Raw genomic sequence first — 18863 nt, 5'->3', positions numbered from 1 at the left:
TGGTTCTCGCAGAGAAAACCGTTCGATAAGTAAATAATAAAACAAGTAAGTAAATAATAAAACAAGTTCCACAAGTAAATAATAAAATAAATAATAAATTGCTCACCTCGTGGTTGCTTCGCCGACCGCGACGTCTCCCTGAACCTCCTCCTCCTCCTCCTTCGTTCCTCCACGACCGCTTCTTCATGGCGCTCACCTAACACTCGCTAGAACACAATTAACTATTATAATTATACGATTGCATGATCAACTGTATACGGCACTCTCGACGTCAATCATTCGCAAGACTCAAACTGTATTACGTTCGGACGGAAAATCAGTGCAGGAAATACACGTGCAATCTCGCGAGATTACGATTTACCCAACACTCGTGACGCGAGATTACGATCCACCCAACTTCCGCAACGGATGCGTATCTGGAAATCGCGAAGAAGAACTCGCGTGAATTATTGCGCGGTCAACTTGACGCGACTAGGAGAACTACCGCCCGCGCCGCCGCGCCCGTGCCGCGCGCCGCGGCGACGCTACCCGCTACACCTGTTGCTCCCAAGGAATCTACGTCGCGCGGGTGTCAAATACTAAGACACGATTGAGTACGAAACTCATAACGATTGCGCTTACCGACTAAACATGCCACGACAAATAGATCCGTCCTGTATCCGCGACGTTCCGTTCGCGACGACGAAAGATTCGAGAGTGATGCGCGCCGCCATACGTCACCTTTACCGTGATGCCGCGCGACAGATCTCGGCCGAACGCATCGCTCGCGAAATAATTTGAGCGATGTACCGAGCGTCGAATCTGCATCGCGCGAGTGTCAGATATTAAGACACAACTAAATACGTAGCTCATAGCGATTGCGCTTACCTATTAAACATGCCGCGACGAATAGATCCGTCCTGTATCCGCGACGTTTATTCATTGAGAGATTCGCGTCTCGCGAGTGACGCGTGACCGGGGGTGGCGGCGGGGCGGGTGACGCCGCCGTGCGCCATCTTTACCGTAATGCCTCGCGAATCTCGCGATAGATCTCGAGCGAACGCATTTCGTGAAATACTCGCTCGTTTTAAGAAGACAGCGATGCACCGAGCGTCGAATCCACATCGCGCGAGTGTCAAATACCAAGACACGATTGAATACGAAGCTCATAAATACATTGCGCTTACCTTAAACGTGTCGCGTGTCGCGACAAATAGGATTCGTCCTGTATCCGCGACGGCGACGTTCCGTTCCCGACGGCGAGAGATTCAAGAGTGACTCCGCGCGCGCCAAGTTCACAGTGACGTCACGCGACACGACGCGAGTCAAATTGGCGCCTGATTACGAATCGATTAATTGTCCAAAAATTCAAAATAATAATTTAAAATTCCCATCACCATCTATTCCTTATTATATCACTTCGATTTCTTTAAACAATTAAGTCGCTCTGAAAAATTGTTTCGAGACTGTTAAAGTTTTGCATATACTTGTAATAAAAGATTTTGCAGCGCCTTTATTGGCGTGCTCTTACTATAAAAATGCCACACTATCAAAAAACCAGTACGGTGAAATATCCCTCATATCGGGATTGGTTGTTTGGCTTAATATTAAATAATAAACAAGTAAGAAAGTAAGGAAGAAAATAAATCGACTGTATGCCAATCTCAGTAGCGCAAAAAATAGGTATTTATTAAACGGTAATAGATGTAACCGTAATTATAATTCAATAAACAGCTTGTTTAAAAAAGATATATTAAGAGATCATTTTTTATTTTAAATTATTTTAGTGTACAAAAAAATTATATTATTCTGTAATAAAATTATAATGAACTTTTGGCAAATGAAGATGCATAGAACGCATAGAACTAATTCATGAAATTCCTAAGACTTTTTTTATCAATGAAGCAAACAAAACATACGTAAAAAGTAAATCGCGATTTCTAATTGCATGGATTTTAACGTTCAGAATATATTCTTAGAATATAGAGCGCATTCTAGAACATAAATTTCAGAGATTTAGTATATTATAATATTCTTTCTATAAGAAACGCGCGCGCGCGCGATGATTTTAGGATGAGATTTCAGGATACACAATATTATAGAGAACATAGCAAAAGCGTGTTGTAATGAAACAGCATTGAATGAGATGTTATATAATGTATTTACTATTGATACAATCATAAAAATGTAGAAATTTTCCTATAATTAATAAAATTAAATTACGAAAATATAAGAAATGATCCTAAAAATAGATTCGATTAAAAATATACCTATATCCGCTTGTAATTCGTTTTACGAAAACAGAAGAGATATATATCTTTATTGAACCATGAGTCACTATTCATCGCGTGCTTTAACGCTTTAAATACGTCCCCATAAGCAACGAGACGAAGGGAATTGCCTATGGCTTATAGGATTGATGACCAAGGATGCACTTTGCGTGGGGTGTGGCTTTTCCTAATAATACTAACAGAGGAGGCAAATATATGTTGGTAAGCGTTACCGTTTATTGACAAACTTAAATAAAAAGTAGTATCTACAAAAAGAAAGGATTAAATTACAAAAGCTCAATAAATATATCAAATTCTATTTTCGTATAAACATCGATTTTATAAAATCTAAATATTTAAAAAAAAATAAACAGAAATTAAAAATGTAAGTACAAATGAGAGTAAATATGAATGAGCATGTCGAATGGCTGCAACGAATATATTGTCGACAAGATAATGTTTATTATCGAGAGAATGTTACACCGTTTTTTTTTTCTTTGGGATAATGTAAGAAAGTGCGGAATTTTAAGTGCATACATTAATTGATCACTAAATTACAATTGTACAATTCGTGTATGTAAAAAAAATTGTACATACTTTTTACAATGATACACTTCGCCTAAGTAGGCTTATCTAGTGATAAGCGGATAACGTATTTTATGAGCAACATTGTACGAGCATTAATTATACACTTTTCTTCATTCCGATGTATTCGTGAAGATACATATGTCATACCACTTTAATACAGCAATGTTATGAATTTTATTGAAGAAATATTATTATTCCAGTTTGTAATAAAAAGGCATGAGCACGCAATCTACTTCTTATAGAAAAAATTTCATTGTCTCAACAATTTCGTTCCCACATGACTTATTCTAAAGTGACAGAATATTCAAGACATTTATTTTTAAGCAAATACACATAAAATCATTTACAATGCATACTTTGTTTTGTTTCGAGTACCATCATGCCCTAACTCAAACTGGAGATTATACTACGTGCGAGGTTGTGATTAAACATTTATATTTAGTATATATCAAAGATTGCTTAGTATAAGATTTGAAATAACTTTTGACAATTTTATAATAGTACTGTTAGGGAACACGAACAGTGCAATTATAAAATATTTTAAGACAAGTTTCAATAATTGTGTGTTTAATATGTTATTGTAAAAACAATAATAACATATATAGAAATTTGCCAAAAAATGTTATCGAGTCAACTTCTAATTAACGCTGCAAACAAAAAGGATATATGATCAAAGAGTAAGAAATAAATTACATTGTCCTGCCTCTAACGGAAATGTATTTTTCTTTATTACGAATAAAAATGTTAATTTCTTTACGTAATGCATTACTAAAAAAACCAACATGTTACAACTTCACAATTCTCTCTATTACTTCCCGACCTTTTAAGATAAGAAAAAGTAACCATAGTAAACAATATAAAATACTTTTGACAGTTACATTCATCATTTCTCTCTTGATATTTATGCTGAAACTTTAAAGTAGTCTCTAAATCGAGATATGAAGATAAACATTTATTTACATTGTAACCTCTGTTTTAATGTTACTCTTATTAGTTTCAACTTTATGTTCATAATCTTAACTCTTCAGGATTGATGTTATAGCGAATTCGGGCGCTTGCACTAGTGCACACTGAGTGCGCACTAAGGCTCGTTCTTAATCAATTATTATATTTACAAATCATCTTAAATACTTCTTAGTCTATAAAATCATTTGTACATTATCCATATAAATTACAGATTATTTTATTGGCCAAAAAATCTTTAAATGTGTATTTAAGCGACTTTAAATATAAGATATAAGAATAGATTATAAACCAGCCTTAGTGCGCACACTCAGTGTACACCAGTGCAAGCGCCCGAATTCGCTATTAGTTGCACACATCTTCTACAGTCACGAGCTTCTACATCAAAGTTATAAATAAACTTGTTTAAAAATATTATGCCAAGATATTAGATTTCCTTATAATTAACATATGCAATCTTATCTAACTTTGTTAATGTCATTATTAAGAAGTTCTCATTTGACAATAACGTAAATCATATTTTACAATATCATAATTGTACATTTGCTTGATACTTTGCTAGACCACAAAACTACAATATTTTCATAAATTATTATGTGTACCTAATGCACTAACGGCAAAAAAAGTTCTTGTACCATGCATGTGAATCACACTGCAACTCCGTACTAGAGCTATGCAGAGTATTTTTAGATGACAACAATACACTGCATTCAGTTTTATTATACACAATATATATAATTTCCTTGACTTTAATTATTTTTTGTTTTAGAAATTAATTATAATAAGATGTACAATCTAAATAAGGAAAATTGTCAAGTGCGCTTTGGCTCTTATTGTCTAATTTTCCTTATTTTTCTTAAGGATATTACACTAACACTGGGACAGAAGTGAAACATTGGACTATTGAATAGGTATTTTTTTTTCCTTTATACTTGTTATTACGAAATTGTCTGTAACATGTTTATATTATTACCGCTTTCCTCTTCCTCCTCTTCCTAAAAAAATTTAATATATATTATGTATTTATGTAAATAAACTGATATTATTTTATTTTATAAAAATAAATGTAATTCTATAAAATTAATTTTTAAAAACTTTTAAAAAATAAGATATCACTTACCTCATCAAACCCGAAACAGGTTTCCATTTCCTTTTGCAATTTAGGGTCATTTTGTGAGTTTTGCGTTGAAGATTTTGATGGAGTAGTGGGTTCTATCTTTAGCTCATGCATTTCTATATCTTCCTCTTCTACTTCATCAATTTCCTCTCCTGTTGCTGTTACTATGCTGTTTTCTTGAGTCAAAGGATCTTGCATTACCAATTCTCCATCTTCACTCGCGACAACAGCCATCTGTTTTAAGTTAATGACACATTTATAAACAATGACTCTAATAATACATATAATGTATTTAATTACATAATTTGCTTCAAAAGTCAGTCTTTCAGAGTATTTTGCTTAAAAATACCTGATCACTCCCTTGATTGTCCGCTAACTGGATCACTTCTAGCACAACGTATTGCTGACCATCACTACCTTGAACCGCCATCATGTCGTCTTCATCTTCCTCCTCTTCTTCATCGTCATAACCTTTAAGTTTAGAAGCTAAATCACCTGTTGTTACAACATAACACATGGATATTAGTCAATGATCCGTATTTAGATCATATCGTAAGTGTCCCTGTGAGTGTAAACGATTTTATATGCCATGAAGTAATATAAAGAAATCACATTCTTATAAATGACATACGGCATGCAGATTCAAAATTTATCGTGATTTCTTTAAAACTTCCTATATTTTAAAGGCACAGTTTCAGCATTTTACCTGTCATTACTTCGACACGTTGGCCGTCTATGATTTGAATCTTCTTTTGTCTGCCGATTTTCAGAGCTTGCTGTTTTTCTTGCAGAGACGATTCCGGATCGTGGACGGCCATATGTCGAATAAGATTACCTTTATGTCTGCATAACACAAAATTTCATATTAAGAAAACTTGTATTAATGATTAGTTTTATCATATCATCAATCGTTTCAAATGATCAATCATGTACACACCTAAATGCTCTTTCACATTCAGGACATTGATGCGTTTTTTCTTGTGGTGGTGGAGGAACGTAGGTAGGATTGTGATAAAGATTGCAATGCCGTTTGAGTAGCTGTTTTTGTCTAAATGATTGAAAGCAGTGATCACATTGATACGGCTTCTGATCGGTATGAATAAGCATATGACTTTCCAAATGACGCGCCGATATAGATGCATACGGACATAGATCGCACTTGTAACATTTCTCCCCTTCGTGCGTTTTGCTATGTAACTTATAGCTATATCTGAAATATAATACAAAAATTAAAAATATAATTTGTTAAAATGCGCGCGTTATAATTTTTGTATTTAATATGCATTTGACTGCTTCAACACCGTTTCAATACCGTTTCAATACGTAATGCCTCTTATTTATTCAACGAAATTATTCACATACCTATCCGGGAATGTTTTTCCACAACGCTTGCATTTTAGTGGTTTATCAGAAGTGTGTAACTTTTGCACATGAATTCTAAGATCCGTTTTTCTACCACATGTAGCTGGACATAACTCGCACTGAAATACTGGTTTATCGCCTACTGCAACATATATTATTGCCATGAGAAAGTAAATTTATACAATACTTAATCTCTTTATGCACAAGTAATAAAAGATGTAAAACAAATATCATGCATACAATACACATTGTACTTCTATAATTTTTTCCAACACGAGATTTCGAGATTAACGCGAATATTGCGCTCGAATGTCATACATTCAAATTTTTTATCGTAATAACTTTTAAAGTAAAATCAATTTTTATGTGTGCAAATCATATCATATAAAATCATAAATAAAATTTAAAAAAAATTTCTTTATAATACAGCCATTATTATTTTACTCAATTTATCTTGAAACTTCTTGGAAGCATGCATTTCCCTATACAATATAAAACTTACCATTATGTATTAACTTATGTGCTTTCAAACTGTTGGATTGAGTAAATCTCGCTTGACAAAAATCACATTCATATGGTTTCTCTCCAGTGTGAATGCGAAGATGACGTTTAAGTTTAAATGTATCCGGACTTGCATATGTACAATGTGGACACTAAAAAAAATAATTAAATATTGTATTTATTTTGTCATTAAGTGACAGAATTACACTATTCTAAAAAATAAAACACATTTTTGACACTGAGTATCATAAATAATTAATATTAATTAAATAATATTTAAAAAATAAGAATTAGTCAAAAACACTACAGAAATATATAAATTAACTCTTTTAGCACAAGCTTTGCACATATGCAAAGCGATTTTTCGATGCTCCGTGTACTTTCTCTTATGAAGTTTGAACTGAAAACGCGCGGCTTTACACATCTGTAAAGACTTTTCTCTGACCTTTCCCTTCTAGATGGAAAGGCCTAGAAAGTTATTACTTATTAAAAAAAAAATACTCAGAATATTACGAAAAATTGCGTATTTAAGGGTTAAACGTGTAATATTATTATATAATATAATAAAAGAAATAAACTTGTGATAGATCTCTGCTTTTTTGTGCGCGTTTAGGCAACTTATTCTTCATACATGTATTATTATAGATATATACAGCAGATTTATACAGTTCTTGTATATATATTTTTCGTATGTGCAATAAATTAGATTAAAAAAAAAACAACAATATATGTGTATACCTGATAGGGTCGTTCGCCTGTGTGACATCTAATATGTCTCTTCAGTTTTGACAGCTCAACAGACGCGTAATCGCACTCATGACATTTGTGTGGTTTTTCATGAGTGTGTCTGTACCGAACATGTCTCACAAGTTCACCTGTAAACAAACACATAAAAAAATATAAATTATATATTATATAATTTAATTTCTATTTTTGCAGACACTTAGATTTGATAAACCAACAAATTCCTAATTTGACGAAATTTAAGAAAGTCACTGTAAGTTTTTAAACAATTATATTTAATATTTAATATAAGATGCAATTAATTGAAAAACATTTTAAATAGTATAATTCTGAAAATTAGAAAATATATTTTACTTTTAATTTTTTTCGCGCAATTGAATATATATATATATATATATATATATATAGGGAGAGGAGGGAGGGAGGGAGGGAGAGAGAGAGACTATTTGTGTGTCTTAATACACATGTTCTCCGGGGCGAAGCCCGGCGGGGCATGTTAGTATGTGTGTATATATATATATATATATATATATATATATATATATATATATACTAACATATACTCGCCTCCGGCTCGTGCGTCCACTCCGCACGTCCAATTTCCATCTTACAGCATTTGTCACACAAATAACTATTATATATATATATATATATATATATTCAATTGCGCGAAAAAAATTAAAAGTAAACTGTTTTATATATATTATATATTATATTATATCATATTCATATATATATATATATATATATATATATATATATATATATATATATATATATATATATATATAAAGAATAGAAATGAAAAGTAATTAGCACCAAATTACATACCAGAAGTTGTAAATGCACTCTCGCAATATTTGCAATGATGAGGCTTGGTCCCAGTATGAGTGTTGACATGATTCTGAAGTGAAGCCAGAGTTTTAAATCCTCGCTCACAAACACTACATTTATGTGGTCTTTCTTCCGAGTGCGATTTCATATGCCGTGATAAAAGATATCTGTTACATAAATAAATAGTTCATTACTTTCCTAATTTAGCATTTCTATAGATACACGATAATACAAATAAATGAGATCACAATGAAATATGTACAAATATAAATATTATAAAAAGATAATAACGCAAAAAGTAATACCGTTTTGGGCTGGTATAGTTGCAGTAGTTGCACATATGAGCTTGCGTTACAGTTTGAGATTTCTTTGGGATGAACTTAATGATTTTAGTCTTATCATCTTCTGCCTCAGATTCCACTGGAGCCTCATTATCTTCATTATCTTCAAAATCATATACAGTGAGATCTTGTTCACCTTCCGCTTCCTCTCCCTCAGCTGCTGCAGCAGCTGCCGCCACCGTCGTTGCTTCATCTTCCGCAGGTTTAGTCTCTTTATCTTCGGACTCGGGTTGCTGAACTATCAGAACGTAACTAACTTCTCCAGGATTTGTGTCGGATGGAACAATCGTCACAGTTTGATATGCATCGCCAGAATTAATGACAACTTGATTGTTTTCACCGTTGACTTGTACCTAAGATTTGTATACATTTATAGTTGCATTTTAGTGTTTTATAAATTACAGTCGATGACTACGATTATGATTTTAGCCCTACTTACATCCTCGTCACCCTCAGCATTTTCAAGTTCTTCAATCTCGTGATACTGTTCATCTTGAGTTGTCTCGCCTTCGTTTTGTACATCGGTCTCCTCTACTTCTTGTATCTGTACCTGTGTCATCACAGGTGGTTCATCACTGTTTGCCTGGTAATAATATTGACCAGTCTGATCGACAAAGTATGTTCCACCTTCTTCTCCACCAGATAATCCTTCCACTTGTTGTACTGTATAATAAAATATATAAATTGAATATAGTTCAGTATGATAGAAATATCTGATATTTATATTTGATAGAAAAACTATTATAAGAGATATTAACATTGCACATGTTGCAGCTGTTCACCCTGGCCTCCCTCTATCTCTTTGTTAAATGTCTCCAAGTAAGTTTGTATCTCGGTGACAGATTCTTGTCCCTCTTCCAACTTTATAGTCGCCACGTTACTCATGATTGAAGCATGTAGCTCAAACAATGGTAACTATGTTCATTAGTCTGAAACATTATATCAATACATTATTACGATATTCAGACAACTTGAAAATGTGTATTTGAGCTACTACTACGGATATAATCGCCAATCTATAACACTTCTGCATCAATAACTCTAAAAATAAACATAAAGTACGAACTTCATACACTGATGTAAATACACATTTCTCACAAACTTCTCTTCACACACGCCCTATTCTCCTTTACAAGACAAAACATACAGCGATTAGTCAAAGGGATTTTGAAGTATGAAAAAACAGTTTCCTAATTTAGCCATCAGCTTTTCATTAGCCATCGATCCTGAAAGCTAGCTCAACAAGCCGCGAGTCTACATTATTACGGGGAGGGGACAAGGAAAATACGAGCGAGCCAGGAAAAATAAACCGTTCTGACCGTCACCGAGGGACAGAAAACATCTTTGTGGGTCAGGACGCGGGCCATCGTTCCTCCCGGAGCGTCGTCCGAGGATACGACGGTCGTCGAGCTAAAATCTCGACGGCGGGCATCGCCGCGGATCAAATTAAAGGGAATGAATCGATATAACGCGAGGGGGAAGAGAAGACCCGCGCCGCGTGCCGAGGGCACGAGCCGACGAACATCCCGGTTGCCGCGTCGTCCGGCGACGGCGGGGCGCTCGCTTCTCGGCGTCGCTCGGCGCGCGCGACACGATCAAGGGGACAACGTGCGCCGCGGCGACGGCGGCGACGCGCCGCCATACGACGCGGCTCGCGGCGCTGGAGGACGGACGGCCGACGTACCGACGCCATGAGGGCCGGAGCGGAGGGAAGCGCGAGAGCGCGCCATGACGGGACACGGGCGGACGCCAGCGAGAGAGGCGAGCGAGGCAAGGCGAGGCCGAGCAGAGGTACTGGGACTGGTGAGCCAACGGCGAGGTGGGTGACGCGCAGCGGGTACCTGGGGGAAACACCGTATCTCGCGGATACTCTCGTAGCACACGGCGGGGGCCCCACGAGGTCGCGCATTCTGTCGGGGAGCTTTTAAGACAAACGCGGGTGCGCTTTCGATTTCAGGACACAGGGGGCATTAACGACAAAAATTTCAGAAAATTATCACCGTCGGCGCTGTCATCAATATGGAGGACAACCGCGCGACGATGCCGCCCCGTGGCCGTTGCGCCGCGGCGTGCCGCCCAGGTATAAACCGCGGGGAACGACCGGGTACGTCGCCCGGGCCACGTCCGCCCGCTCGAATATCGTGGAGACTCACCGAACGTCGACGTGGATACGACTGTGGACGCCGTGCGGGCCGACGGGTTGATACGAGGCCACAGGAATATAACAACGTAAACCCACGATCGTCGCGTGAGGGCGTTGTGTAAGAGCAAATATGGCAATATGGCCGATCGAACTGCGAAGGTTCAAATGCTGCGCTGTACTGCGCGTCGGCAGCTGCGCACTGGTCGCCGTTGTGTTGCGCGTCACGCGACACGCATCACACGCTCGCGTGTTTATACGCCGCCCGCGCGATCGTCGTGTTTCTGACCGTCTTTCCCGGAAGGAACGCGGCATCGAGCCTTCGTAAACGCTCCTGAACGCTTCAAACTCGTCAGCTGCGATTTATTCAAATTTTTATCGAGCGGATTTGCATCACCGGGCGATACACGCGCGAGAAAATCAATCCACACGTCCAACATGAGGCGGAAGGATGGCCATGTTTCCTTCGCCGCGCTCTCAGCTCTTATCAAACGTGAAATTGTTTGATTCTTTTTTGTACATCAAATTTTATTTTTTTATATATTTTTTTTTTAATATAAAAAACAGTCTGAGTCTTTATTGCATCCCATTGGAACCGCACGATTTCTACACGCGTTCCATTCCATATGTGCGAGCTGACGTGGCAGCCAATGCAGCCAATCTCCGCTTTTTCCGGGATGGTAGATGTGTAGTAGGAGGCGATTGGCTATCGCGCCCGCTTATTGTGCGGGATCGATTGGTTGATTTTTCTCTGCGTTCGCGTTGCGCGAGTCTGTCTGGACAGGCCTTAAAAGCCCATTTAACATATAAAAAACTCGCGCGAAACTTTGGAACGCTATCAATTTGTACGCTTGGCCGCACATTCTTTTGAAACTACTCGTATTTCTGCCGCTAATTTGTTGTCGGCTCAGCAGATTATGATTCATGCGCGTGACAATGCTATGGCGTACTCAGTAGTTTACAACTGTTCTTTCGCTCGCGCGACGATTATATATACGCTTTAGCGGAAATTACAATGATATTTGACTCTAAAGAAGTACAAAAGTGCCTAAGAATTAGGCATTTTAATATGTACAGCGATTATGACAAATAAACGTATTATTGAAGTTCTTGTATCTTTTGTCTCATTTATAATTTCTATTAATTTTATATCTATATTATATTTATTATGTATTTTCTTTTTGTTTGATTCACAGGTAAAAAAGTTGGCTTTAGTGAAAATTTATCAATATATGCCTAAAGTTAAAACAAAGAAGATGTATATGATACAGAGAATAAAATAATATACATATACCTAAGAAGATATATCTCGTTTATATTTAAAAAATTTTTTTACCAAGCAATATTGCAGGAAAAAGTAGATATAATTACAGTTTAAATCTTTATTTCTTATGTACTTAAAAGATAAGACAATTCAAATCATTACAAATAACAGAATCATTGTTAGTGATATAAGCTGTAATCCATTTGACGCTACAAATGGTTTAAAGCGTTTCTCTTCTCCTTCTTTCTTCACTGAAAGAAAGGAGAAGAGGAATGCTTCGAAGCATTTGTAATGTTAAGTAGACCGCAGCCAAAAGTCTCATTTTGATAGAGTTGTCTTTACCGCGAAAATAAAACCTTTATGTCTAATTTTCCTCCCTATTGCTTCAACAATGTACAATGTACAATTCCTTTATTTTGCGATGTCTCAAAATTATTATAAAACTTAAAGCACCGCCAGATATCGAAATCGAATACCCCAAGGAACCATACAATCGTTTAATGAAACTTCTAGATCTAGATTGCAAGACACGTATTATAGCAGAGCAAGCACTGGCTCATCCAGTTTTGAGTTCGTGAGATACTGGTGCATGTCTCAGATATGCATATGTTTTAAAACATTTGAAAGGAACATGTTTACAATAATTGGTTAAAATTACAGCTTTAGTTTATTACGTTTATTTATTGCTTTCAATATCAGTTAAGATAAGTTTTCAAACTATTAAGTAAATTGTAGAAAATTAAGAACGTCTTTATATTTTATATAGCATAATATATATAATACATAATTTTGAGACTTATTAATATAATGCACGTTGAAATTAGGAAAGTAATGAAAAATTATTATCTCTTGACATATTGGCATCTTTTATGGCATCTCGCATGATTTGTTATTCAAATACATTTATTATTCGTTGTTTTTCGGATATTTGATATTTAATTTTTATAAAAAAAACTTGTAAATGTGTTCATGATTGTTAAATAGACGACTTTCGTTATATAGCACAACTATGTACAATATTATCTCTAAATATATTGTATTTAAATAATACTCTTCTCATACAAATAGATGCGCAATAATGATTTTCTCTCCTAATTATATATGATTTCACGATGCTAAATATATGTATAGCTAATTCAATAAAATATTTTATACAACATCTTGTGTATTACTTCATACAACATATTAATATTCCGGCTCAGCAAATTTGGACAACAAATAAGCTGTATGTATCCTGTGCACGGCAATCATATTTAAAAATACATAAACACAAATATAATTACATGATTGCCCGAATACGTTTGAAACGACAAAATTGCAATTTAATCGTAACATTTATTTTATTATTTAAGGCACTTGATATGAAATATGAGAAAGATATGTGACATGTAGATCTCAATGCTCACACATGATTTTTAATCGACGTGTTCTGTGTTACCAATACTTTGTGACGGTTTGTTTTCTTCGACGTGTTCTGTACCAGTACTTTGTGACGGTTTGTTTTCTTCGACATGTTCTGTATTACCAGTACTTTGTGACGGTTCGTTTTCTTCAACGTTTTTCTTGATTAGTTTCCATTCCGTAGCAGCCTCTAAAGCACTGGATGCCAATTCCTTGATCTCCTTCTTTTGCGTATCGTTTTTGCTCAATGCCATCAGTAGTTCCATTATGTCCGTTTCGATGAGTTTTGCAGCGACGTCTTTCGTGCTTCTCATCATATTTAGCACAATTACGATACCCCGGTGTTGTATGTCAACGTTTGGATTAGCGAGTAAAAAGCGCAGGGATTCCAACCAATCTTTCGAGTCGAAGACTTTCTCGCAAGCCTTTTTGCTAGCCGACGCCAACATCGCTAATGCTCCAGCCGCTGCTATGCTAGTTTCTTCATCCTCGTCCTCGCACAATATCACAAGATACTTAACTCGATCGTTTTCCTGCTCGAATAATTGGATCACTTCATCGCACAGCATCAAATTGTTTACAACTTGTGTGGCCGCGCGTCTCAACATGTCGTGCTCCTCGTACATGTAGGACTCGATCTTCTGAAATCCTCCCTCCTTCAATATACGTTTTCGCACGCTGTCGTTGACACCAGCTAGATTGCACAGAGCCATTAGACTCTCGAAATTCTCGAGAGCGGAACACTCCGGATTTAGAAGATTTACGAACGGTCGAACAACCTCCATGATTCTCTGCCCGGGAAACGCGACCTCCGGATTTATCGTGATTCCCAGACGAGCCAGAGCTTGCGAGGCTTGCTTCTTTCCCTTGTCCGTGCCATCCAGCGCTAACAGCAACAGTGCCTTCGTGCCGCCCTGTTGAACAACTATTCCTCTCACCTCCTGTTGACTGCATATCGCGTTGAAAACGCGGGCTATCAATTCCTTGCTATTCTGGCTGTCCGTTTTGGCGAGGCTCACCAGAGCGCTGGTCACACCGGCCTTCGCTAACGCGCACAGTCTCTTACTCACGAAGTCAACATCGTCCAGTTCGTGTTCTTCGGGAATATGATGTTTAGCGAACTTTGCCAATTCTATCATCTCGGGTATGAGTTCTTGCTTGTCGTAAGCGTTGCACAGGTTCACCAACGTTGTGACCACGCCGTAGAGAACGGACTGATCGCCAGTCTTGGCGAGCTCGATCATCGCTTGAACGGCTTGCTGGTCCTCGATCAGCTTCTCTTTGACCTCGGCGTCGAAAGTGAGGTACGACAGACCTTCGACGGCCCATTTTCTCATATCTTTGTCCTTCTTGGGATTGATCAAGAATCGTCTGCAAGCCTCGGCCAACTTCTTTGTCGCTCCATCCGCGAACGGTCTGATAGTCGCGTCTGTACCTCCGGAACTGCCCAACTTGCATAAACCCACTAACGCTCGAACCCGAATTGAATCATCCTTAGATTGATATAGCTTCTTCAATATATTTACACCTTGATTTATGATTGCGGTAGCCTTGTCTTTTTTAGTCGCAGCGGCAACGATACATTCGCAAGCTACTTTCTGCTGCAATACGTCATCTGTTCCCGCCATAACAAGGATCATCTCTAAAATCCCTTCTTTAGCCACAACTGCGTTTCCAACGTCTAACGGGCCCAATAACAAGGTCGTTATTGCAACTACTACACGTACCTGTAAAACATTCAATTAACGATTTATGAATTTTTATGTTTCGTGAAATAATAATTTTAAAAGAGATCAAGACAGCTACAGTTTTATTTAACTTTGATTGAAAACAGAAGAAATTTCTGATAAATTAAGCTTCAGAAAATACTAGATGACAAAATCGTATTCATCAAAAAATTTCGATTAAACTTTGTTGTAATTGTATTTTAATTTAAAATTCACAAAATATACAACATCGACAATTGGAAAAGAAATCTTGTTTGACATTTTTGCTTCAAAAAGTAGAGTTTAAATTACTCAAAGAGGCTATAGTTGAACAGATGTTTGGCCTTTTATTTTTAAACCATTTAAACAATCAGAAATGATAGAAGTTACAAAATTCATACCTTGGATTCTATGTCAGGCGAAAGCAATTTATCTTTGATAAATTCATCAATGGCGTTGCTGAATTTTTCCTTAGCAGCATCATAATACATGTTTTCATATATTTTTGCTAAGCACACACTGGTTATAGTTCGCGTGGAAGACGTGATGTCCATCGAGGATTCGTATTTGTATTCCTCCATTTCACTGGCCACCTCCATCAATCTTTGCAAACCGCGAAGCTCGACCAATCGTTCGGCCCAGTCTAACGCAGTATAATGAATGTTACGCATAATAAGTTCTATTATCGCATCTCTAGCAAGGCCTGTTATCGTTCTATTCGTGACACTGTACAACAAGCACGACAGAATCGTGTCCATTTCCTTCTTATGTGTCTCACACAAATCCTTGTCGGGTTTTGAATCAGGCTTATTAGTCATGCCGCTATAAGCGTTCAATATAGTCTGAAACCAAAATAAATAATTAAAATTATTGAAATAACGTGTGATGGTCACTATATGTATTTCACTCGATAATATTTACCTGTATACAATATTGAAACGCGTTGACTCTCTCTTTAGACCTACTATTCATCATTTCCAAACACCAAGGCAAACCGACGTCTTTTATAATGGACTTGGTTCGACTAATATTGTTCTTGCACAACTCGCTTATGATACGAATCGCGCTACAGATCATTTCATCGCTCTTTTCGACTTTTACAAGTTGAGCGATTTTGGATACACCTCCCTTTTTGAAAATCTCCTCGGCACCAGCTCTCTCACGTGAGAGCACAAGCAGATTATTCATGGCAGTTTCACGTTTCTCCTTATCTGCGTTCATGTTAAATGCTAGATCCAGCATTTGTGATACCTAATACAAAACAAAATTAACCGTATATTTAAATATAATAATCTGTAATATATAAATTAATTTTAAGAGATTATATTTGATAAGATCATGCTTTTACGATGTAATTTTTATCCATATAACATGTGTCATATCGTAACTATTAATCAACAATAATTATAATTATATTTAAAAAAACTTGAATCAATTTGTCAAATTATATGTGATATTGAGTGAAACAAAAACTCTTACTAATATATCCAGCATGAAAAGTATTACAATTTTTATATTATCTGATATAAAATTTTGCAAATTGATAACTTTTATAATATTATGTATATTTACCTTGGCACTAATACGTGAATTTTCCTTATGACGTTCTTGTACAATTTCATGTAAGCGCGCTGCTATGGGCTGAACAACTTTGTTATTGGGGTCAGATAAAATAATATTCCTCGCGTCTCGATATGCCTCCTCGAATCTCTCTAACGCTTCTAGCGCTTGACATCTGCGAAACAATGCCTTGGGATCGTTAGAACATATCTTCAATGCACTGTCGCAGTCACTAATCACTTTTTCGTAATCGCGCAGCTTTAAACAAGCGGCTGCTCGATTTTTGTAGTACACTGCTTTCTCAGCGTTGTCCTCTTTTACTAGTTTCAATGCGTTCGTGTAGTGACTCAAGGCTTCTGACCAATTGCCTTTGTTAAACTCTTCGTTACCCTTCTCTTTCCATTCCTGTGCAGTCATATCTGGCTTCGTCATGGTGGAATAAGTCTACGACACAAAATATATACTGTATTATATATTTTAACATAGGAAGATTCTCTGTAATATTTTATTTAAACATATTGGCTGCGTTCGGGGAGCGCACTATTAGTGCTATTGCATTGTTCTATCTTTATCACTCATCAGGTGTAAAACAAGGATAGAATAAGCTAATAGCACGCACCCCGAATCCAGCCATTATCTTAAATGCATAGAAGATAGCAATTATTACTAGAGCATAGAAGATGCAATTATTATTAAATAATTATATGCAAGATTGAGACACTAATAAATAAAAAATAAATGCATAGTTCAATAATAACAATGCAATTTTCAGTGTAAAATCTGCATGTAAATTATAATCGATTGTTGCAATAATTTTTACATTAAAAAGCTGACTTTCTTTAATTATTGAAAAACAACATAAGTCAATTTTAATTTAAATGCCTTACCTTTCGTCTGGTGACAATTTATAATTGACCAACTTAGTTTTAAAACCAGTTTTCGAGACAGAGAGCAATTAAATCTTCTCTCAAGTTTTGCCACTGCAATTAAAAATTGTAGTTTGCGGTTCAACTCATTCAGCGTTCACTCTCATAATGATCCAGGAGCCGCTCGCGCATCGTATTATAGACGACGTGGATCCAGACGCAACGTTCGCGAAGGTTTATTTTTGGCGAACCATCTTCGACATAAATAAGAGCATTTGGGTTAAATATAGACACGATAATGCTTCCGGCCCGCTGGCTGTAATTCAATTATCGTCGATCGCGAAAGTTCGAGTTTCGACGATGATCTATGCTATATGCAAGTATTTTATTTTGTTCTAACGCGAGAAATGCGATTATGCATGCTCTTCGCTGCGAGCAGCGAGTCGAAAGGGGTAATTTACACTCCTCCCTTTCTCGCGTCGGGAATTAAATTCCCCGACGAAAGCGTACCTGGGAAAGACGTGCGAAGACTTATCTGAGATACGCGAGAAATTTATTTACGTGAGAAAGAACCTCGTTCCATCGATATTTCCAGGCGGAGAGGTTAAAATTCCTACGTTTGAGGTTATAGGATCTTCCGCGAGCAACAACTGAACAACGTGAATTTCGCGCCGCGTTTGGCGACTTCTGCCGACGTTTCGAGAGTCGCGCGACGGTTCGAGATTGCGATTCTCGAAAGTACCAGCGGTCGGGCGGCCGCCGGCCGGTGAGTTGTCGGAAAATTTGTCATCAGGCGTTTTCTTGGTGGAAAGTAGAATCCTCACGGTTTTTCTGATGACAAACGTTGCACGCTATCATTATTATATGCCGAAAAAGGCGATCAAAATTGTCCCTATTCGCTCCAACCAGCCCTTTCGTGTCCCCACGAGTTTCTAATCCTCGCATCATCACGAACGAATTGACGAAATTTAATGTTCCAAAGCGCAAATTAAACCTAAAAGTAGTAGCTTTAATTTGCGCTTTGGAACATTAAATTTCGTCAATTCGTTCGTGAGTTATGATGCGAGGATTAAAAAGGCGGAAAAAGGGATTGGAGCGAATAGGGTTGTTTATGCCGAATACAAATTATAAGGAGAAATAAAATGGTGAACATTTTTGCGGGTGAGCGATCAGTGAACTTAATTTTCCATACAATTATAATTTATATATTTTCAAAACAATTTAAAC

General features: G+C 36.9%; 2 protein-coding genes and 1 long non-coding RNA gene across 9 annotated transcripts; 1 reads left to right on the top strand and 2 right to left on the bottom strand.

Moving 5' to 3' along the window:
- Positions 1 to 2689: 2689 nt before the first annotated feature.
- On the bottom strand, positions 2690 to 11002 carry LOC139816301 (uncharacterized). 7 transcript variants are annotated; one of them, XM_071783708.1, is made up of 13 exons: positions 10700 to 11002; positions 9458 to 9628; positions 9139 to 9362; positions 8664 to 9052; positions 8356 to 8525; positions 7519 to 7655; positions 6782 to 6932; positions 6280 to 6421; positions 5855 to 6127; positions 5624 to 5760; positions 5267 to 5388; positions 4921 to 5151; positions 2690 to 4795 (listed from the first exon to the last, which is right to left on the bottom strand). In XM_071783708.1, exons 2-13 carry the CDS (start codon positions 9582 to 9584, stop codon positions 4739 to 4741), a joined length of 2160 nt encoding a protein of 719 aa, XP_071639809.1. In that variant the 5' UTR covers positions 9585 to 9628; positions 10700 to 11002; the 3' UTR covers positions 2690 to 4738. The 7 variants fall into 7 exon arrangements, with proteins under 7 accessions (XP_071639809.1, XP_071639807.1, XP_071639812.1 ...); XM_071783706.1 differs by having other exon boundaries at positions 10853 to 11002; XM_071783711.1 differs by having other exon boundaries at positions 6280 to 6418; positions 10853 to 11002.
- On the top strand, positions 10379 to 11945 carry LOC139816306 (uncharacterized). Its single transcript, XR_011732989.1, has 2 exons — positions 10379 to 10518; positions 10689 to 11945. It is a non-coding gene; the product is annotated as an uncharacterized lncRNA (long non-coding RNA).
- Positions 11946 to 12206: 261 nt separating this feature from the next.
- LOC139816297 (protein unc-45 homolog B-like) lies at positions 12207 to 18535 on the bottom strand. The gene is made up of 6 exons (XM_071783698.1): positions 18147 to 18535; positions 17658 to 17890; positions 16783 to 17214; positions 16132 to 16461; positions 15612 to 16052; positions 12207 to 15231 (listed from the first exon to the last, which is right to left on the bottom strand). Exons 3-6 carry the CDS (start codon positions 17200 to 17202, stop codon positions 13519 to 13521), a joined length of 2904 nt encoding a protein of 967 aa, XP_071639799.1. The 5' UTR covers positions 17203 to 17214; positions 17658 to 17890; positions 18147 to 18535; the 3' UTR covers positions 12207 to 13518.
- Positions 18536 to 18863: the final 328 nt, after the last annotated feature.

The sequence above is a fragment of the Temnothorax longispinosus genome, chromosome 7 (assembly GCF_030848805.1).
Source record: "Temnothorax longispinosus isolate EJ_2023e chromosome 7, Tlon_JGU_v1, whole genome shotgun sequence".
NCBI lineage: Eukaryota > Metazoa > Arthropoda > Insecta > Hymenoptera > Formicidae > Temnothorax > Temnothorax longispinosus.
The sequence above is the reverse complement of the archived record's forward strand: the minus strand, read 5'-3'. Positions and strand labels throughout refer to the sequence as shown.